Genomic DNA, 7077 nt, shown 5'->3' with positions numbered 1-7077 from the left:
AACTACTGTATTGCTACCTGATCATGTCTTAAAATAACCATCCACGTATATATCTATTTCTTTGTAGTTATTTATGTGTGTGTGCTATAAACTTTGGATAGAGAGTAGCCATCACGTTGATTATATTGCTATTTTTTCTCATTTTTATATATTGCGATATTCACTTCCCCACTAAACAAAGACCTCTAGCTAGAGGAATTGTCTGGAATGATCCACTGCAGAAATATAAATTATAAGAAAGCAATTCACATAGAATCTATATGCTTGCAGATTATCCATATCAATTTCATGGGATGTGTCTTTTCATTAGTCCTTTTTTCCCTTATAGGTAGATAGCGATGAATATAATATTTCTTTCATCAAGGCAAATGAGGACAATAAAACTCTAGAGATTACAGATTTAAAAGTATTTACGAGGTATTCTGTAATAATCACTGCATTTACTGGAAACATCAGTTCAGCCTATGGAGATGGCAAAGCAAGTGCTCAAGTGATCGTTACCACATTAGAATCTGGTAAGACAATTGAAAAGTGTTCCTTGAATTAAACTTTCCAGTTGATTTTCTCCTTTTGAGTCAATCCACATAAACATTTTAAAAATATAAATATAAAATATATAAATACGTACTTCCAGCACATCTCTTAAAATAAAGTTTTGATATAAAATAAAAGCGTTCTAAATCTGTAAAGAGCATCTAGGTTTAGGAGACAAAGGACTAGCCTCAGGGTCATTGAGATCTGGGATCAAGTACTGCCTCTGATATATACTGGAAGTGAGACCCTGGGCAAGTCTGGTGTCCAGCTCTAGTCAAATCTCTGGGACCGAATTGAAAAGAAGGTGATGAGCATAGCTGCAGTTGGAGAAATTGGTAAAAATAAAAATCAGAAAATATATATGTGGATATATGTATATGTCTAATTGTATACTATATTCATAAACACAACAATTAAATGAAAAGAGTGAAATTTAAAAGTAGTGTAGAAATTGACCTGGGGGAAAAACTGAAGACTACTAAAAGCAATTTGTTTGATTTCTAGTGCCTAAAGATCCACCGAACAACATGACATTTCAGAAGATTCCTGATGAAGTCACAAAATTCCAGCTTACTTTCCTTCCTCCGTCAGAACCTAATGGGAATATCCGAGTATATCAAGCTTTGGTGTACAGAGAAGACGATCCCACTGCCTTCCAGATTCACAACCTGAGCATCATCCAGAAAACAGACACATCAGTCATTGCAATGTTAGAAGGACTCAAAGGAGGCCACACGTATAATATAAGTGTAAGGGTTGATCATTTGCAACTGGTGAAGCTAAAGCAAACAATTAAGAAGCAAAAGTCCCTATTTAAAATTCTTGGTTTTAGATATGAAATCATTTTGTGATATTATTTATGATTTGTAGCTGAGAGGTGGGTTTAATTAAGGTCTCGTGGTGAGAACATCGGTTCTACAAAAGTTCTGGGTTCAAATCCCACCTCTATTTCTACCTATCTGAGGTTGGACAATTTTTTTTTAACTTTTAGGCTTAAAATGTCTTTTTCTCTTAATTAAAAGGGTTACAATAGATGGCTTCATAGGTCCTTTCCAACTCTAGATCTAAGAGCTTTATGATTTCCCTATCATAATCCAGTATTATTAAAAATTGAGAATGCCAGTAATTGATTATAATATTAGATGACTCTTGGGAACAAAGAATTAAGGAGACAGAAAGAGATAACTGTTCAAAGACCAACATTTATGTGAAGTAAAAGTTAAGACTTGGGGTAATCAATTATAAAAAGGAGATTTTAAAGTCCTTAGTGGCCACAAGTATTGATGAAACCCAATATAATATCAAAAGTGAAAATCCTTTTTATGATTTAAACTACATTTAACTTTATTATAATTTATCAGTAAATAGCTTGTCAGAAAATAGCAAGTTGTAGATTATGAAAACCTTAATGTTCTTTCCCAAATTTTTTTAGATTTCTAATCCTTATATTTTCCAATTCTATCATTGTTTCCTATATTACACCATGAACTGAGACCAGTATGTAGAATCATTGGGCAGACCATCACCTTCCAAGGAGGCATGTAGCCCATTCTCTATGTGGGGAACATAGTGGTGCAGTAGTGCCAAACCTGAAGTCAGGAGGACTCATCTTCCTAAATTCAAATATGGCCTCAGACACTTATTAGCTGTGTGATCATGGGTAATTCACTTACCTGTTTGCCTCAGTTTCCTCATCTGTAAAATGAACTAACTGGAGAAGGAAAAGGAAAACCATGTAGTGTTTTTGCCAAGAAAATCACAAATGGTGTCATAAAGAATCAGAAAGGTCTAAAAAAATGACTGAACAACAACACAGCCCATTTCCCTCCCTCTAGGAAGCCCTGTACCTAAACCATAGCAGATTTATACAGTTCCTAAAGTTCATCATGAAAGGGGAATGTGTGCCTCTCTGAGAGGCAGTGTGATGTAGTAGATAGAGAGCAATGAGTGGACTTGGAGTCAAGAAGACCTGAGTTCAAGTTCAGCCTTAGATATTGGCTAGTGAGTGACATTGGACAAAGATGTCCCTTGACTCTCTGGGCCTCAGTCTGGTCATCTGTAAAGTGAAGGGGTTGAAGTTGATGATATTTATGGTACCTTCCAATTCTAAATCTATGATCCTATGAAGTCTTTATAATAACTCCCATTATAAGCCCAAGGCAACAAATATGTATAATTTATATGACCCAAGTGATTCTATGTTAACCTGAGTACAATACTTCTTTTCTTCTCTTATTTTTCTATATATCATGTTTCTTTATGGAATTCTTACTATATTTCCTCAACATGGCACTCTGTTATATGGAGGCAATTCTAAAGAGGGAAGACTGGACGGAAACAAAGCCCAGTGAAGTTGAGTCATAAACTAGAAATTGCCTCTGGAAATTCAGAGATGTTTTCTCATGAATTCAATAGGGATTTTGTAATCTCTGCTCCATAGAGAAATTCCACGCATAAAAAGAAGTGATGATACAGGTGAAAAGCACCGGATTCCCTTTCACTAAGTTCTTCCTATTCCTTCCTTTATATTCCTAGTTCTAGTTCAGATATTAATAATACAATAAGTAGACATCATGATCACTCACAGTCTTCCCATCCTAGCAAAAAAAAAAAAAATCTTAGTTTGAATCATTATCACTTTCCTCTAAATCTGATTGTGGCTCCCATTTGCCTTTTAAATCATTAAAATTAAATCAAGTTAAAATTCAAGATAAACAGCTTTTCACACTTGTATTAACTAGCTATGACTTTGTCTTTTTTTCCTCTTTTCTATACATTACACAAATGATCAACACCATTCAATGACTTTTCTTTAGGCATCTATGAAGTGCTCTTTTCTTCATCAAAGATAATCACGACTCCCATCTAATCTCTTTCTTTCTATTCCCTTTCTTATTTTAAAGCCAAATTCAACACTAAATAGGTTTCTAGATCTCTCCTAACTTGGTCACTAGAGTGCACATATGTATTTTCAATTCCTATAATAATAGACCTAGGGTAGCTTGGCAGTAGAGAACAGGTCCTGCAATCTAGAAGGCTCATCTTCATATCTGACCTCAAACTGTAAGACTCTGGGGAAGTCACTTGCCTCTGTTTGACTCAGTTTCCTCATCTGTAAAATGAGCTCGAGAAGAAAATGGCAAAACCACTCCAGTATCTTTGCCAAGAAGACTCCAAATTTACTTCATAAGAGTAAATACGACTAAAAATGACTGAACAACAACAACTAAAAATAGCGTTCCTTATATATGTATATGACACCATTTCTTTAAATATAGTACCACTCTAAGGTAAAGAAAGATGGGTTGGATGTGTTGCTGCTGCACTATTTTTAGGGGAAGAGACAATGGTCATGTCCACTCTAGGGTTTTCTAGCACACCCAGACACATCTGGTGCATGTATTGCTCCTTTCTTTGAAGGTAAAAACTTTTAATAGCCTCATGTTATAGACTATGAATATACTATGGGTGACAGAAGTTAGGGGACTTGCCAACAGTCACCCAGCCACTCAGTCTAAGGGCAGAATTTAAATTCAGGTGTCCCTCAAGTCCAAATCAAGCACTGTTCCCCACTATACCATGCTTTCTATTATCATTTGAATGATCCTTCCTACTTATTGGCATTTATGACCTTGGAATAATCTTTATTTATCTGGAGTTGGTTGTGATGTTTATTTTTTTTCCCATTAATTATTTTGATGATTCACCTCTTTGTCCAGACCTGAGATTTCATCGGTGTGAGAAGCTTAATGGAATGGAAACATCTCCTACTGAAGCAGATGGGAAACTTATCTATAATATACAATATATACTTTGAGAGAGTTACCTGGCATACTCAGTAGTTAAGTGACTTGAAAAGGATCACATCATTAGCCTGTCACAGAATGGTCTCCCCGACTTCAAAGCCAGTTTTCTCACCTTCTTATTTATCTTGAGATTAACATTATATCTTGGCTATGGGATATAGAATGAAATCAAGCAGTTATATTTAATTCCTATCTTGCTCACCTCTTTCTAGCAACTCGTGGGCAATCAAGAAGCGCTATTGACCAATTGATTACAGTGAAAATACTCCTTAAATTCCCTGGCTTTTTGATTCACAAGTTCATTTGAATATTGGGTTGTAAAGCAAAAAAAAAATATGATGATAATTTCCACTCTGGATATTTTTCTTCCAGAATCTTGTAACTGGTTTGAACAATGCCGTTGAAGAATATTTCCCATACTAATCATTGTAGTTGTTCATTTTTCTTAAGAATGGTGGTCTTCCTGCTATGAAATGCTTTTTATGCCAAATTATATCAAATTTCATATGCATGATCTCATTGCAATATATTACTTGCATTCCCCATGAACAGCTCAAAGAGTAAGTCTAAAACATATTGCTACTTACTTTTTTTTTTTGGTAATACTAAATTTTTTGTCAAGTTTAAAGAAAATAGCTTGCAAACCTAAGATTTGTTTATTGAAGCAGAAAAAAAGCCAGATAAAATATCTCTTGCATGTGCAATTCCTTAAATACAAAGTTAATAGAAAGAATTCACATTTGATCACACATTCTGCATACAAGCAGAAATGTTTTATGTGTATATGCTCTATTATGCAGGTTATGTCTGTAGATCTCTTAGGGCAGGGGTGAAGAAGGGTATAAAGGGTAACTTTCAGGGGAATGATTTAATACAGGAAAACTAGGAGGCTAGAGGAATAGAGTTTCATCACAGAGCAGAGAGAAAAGAGGATCTTGAATATGGATTTAAAGAAAACCATGGAGTTACTTAGCTACAGAGAGGCTGAACCAGATGTTTAAGGCGATAAAGAAAGCACATGGAGAAAGTGTAAGGCTAGGGATTTGGGTGCCTTTGCTTAAATTAATTGCACCATTATTCGTATTTGATTAAACCCTATATCAGGGCTTCTTATCCTTTTTTTGTATCATGAACCCCTTTGGCAGTCTGATAAAACCTTTTTGGTCCCCTTAGGATATTTTTAAATATTCATAATTGAAATAAATGCTTTGTTTCTTTCAGATCTGGTGAAAAATAAAATGGAATTTTCCCATGCAAGTTCATCAATCCACTAAAAATATATTCATAGACCCCTTGATGCTGTCCATGAACCCTAAGTTAAAACCACCTATTGTTTATCTTTCATGTTCCCAAACAAAGACCACAATTCAGTATCAGCTTCTGGTCAAAGAACAGATTCAACTTCTTGCACTTTGTTCTCAGGAATCTGTATCCTCAGTAGAATGCTGCTCTTGATGGATATCGGAATGGATATTGGAAATAGATAATGGATAATTGTGGATGGATATTATGCCCTTCCTTAATAGATCTGCCTATGCCATTAAATGGAGGAAAGTGCTCAATAAAACAGATGAAATGAAGGTTACAGAAAGCATGAAGATAATCATTGTTTGAAAATATTCAGGTGTCATCTCCTCTTTTCAGGTGTACGCTGTTAATGGTGCAGGTGCGGGGCCCAAAGCTCAGATGAGAATAACGATGGATATCAAGGGTAAGTATAAGAAGGTTCATCTTACCTCTGAAAAAGAACAAATCAATTCTGCCTTTCCTCAGGGCATTAAACATGTCACTCCTTTTAGGGAAAGACCTGTGATTTCCTAAACATAGAAAACTCCCTCCTATCCGTCTAAAGCTTCTTCTTACATAAATCCTGAGAGTTGCCTGAGAGGCAAAGAAGCCAAGAAATTCATGGATGAAACATTGGACAGGATATCAAAGATACAGGCAGATGTCACTGCCTTCTTCAGTTTCACAACTTTCAGACTATTTCCCATGATGACTGGTGAATCACCTAGAACCACTCCTAGCATTGAGTTGATATTTTTTCTCTGCCCCATTTGTCTTGTATCTATTGGAAATAAAAGACTATAGGAAAAAGAGCATTAAGTTTTCTGGAGAAACTGGAAGTTCCCTTGTCTGTGGTCCCACGGGAAGTGGCAGGACTCGAAACTAAATCCTATTGTCTCTAAGACCATCCCCACATCATTTCACAGTGGACTCAAAGATCTCAAATTAGAAAGGTTATTAGAAGTCACCTAGGCTAATCCCCTCTTTTTACACTTGGGGGAACTGAAACCCATAGAAATTTAAGTGATTTGTCCAACATCCTATGGGTAGTGAGTGGCATAGATTGGGTTCTAGCACACATTTCCAACTTTTTTGAATAAAGGTCAAGGCTTTTCCCACCATACCCCATTGACAGGGTCATACAGCTAACTAATGTAAGAAGAACAATTTGAGCCTGACTCCAAGCCAAGAACTCTGTCCCTCCTTCCATATTGCCTCAAAAATCCTAAAATTATAATAATACTAAAAATAACAACTACAACAATAATGGTAATAATAATAATAACAACAATATTAATAATAGCATAATACTAAAATAATTGATAAGGAATGGACTATGATGTCATTGGTGTAGGGAATTCCTAATAAAATTATTCCCTCAATCAAAGACATCTTATCCTCTCTCTCTCTCTCTCTCTCTCTCTCTCTCTCTCTCTCTCTCTCTCTCTTT

The 7077-nt window shown here is 35.5% G+C and overlaps 1 protein-coding gene across 1 annotated transcript; it reads left to right on the top strand.

Annotated features, from left to right (window-relative positions):
* Positions 1-328: 328 nt before the first annotated feature.
* On the top strand, positions 329-6051 carry LOC123254784 (phosphatidylinositol phosphatase PTPRQ-like; the record flags this gene model as incomplete). The annotated part of the gene is made up of 3 exons (XM_044683712.1): positions 329-515; positions 1039-1283; positions 5985-6051. Coding segments are annotated over 3 exons (499 nt in total), but the record flags the coding sequence as incomplete, so codon positions are not given.
* Between the last annotated feature and the right edge of the window lie 1026 nt (positions 6052-7077).

Source organism: Gracilinanus agilis, unplaced genomic scaffold, assembly GCF_016433145.1.
Source record: "Gracilinanus agilis isolate LMUSP501 unplaced genomic scaffold, AgileGrace unplaced_scaffold32475, whole genome shotgun sequence".
Classification (NCBI taxonomy): Eukaryota; Metazoa; Chordata; class Mammalia; order Didelphimorphia; family Didelphidae; genus Gracilinanus; species Gracilinanus agilis.
The sequence above is the reverse complement of the archived record's forward strand: the minus strand, read 5'-3'. Positions and strand labels throughout refer to the sequence as shown.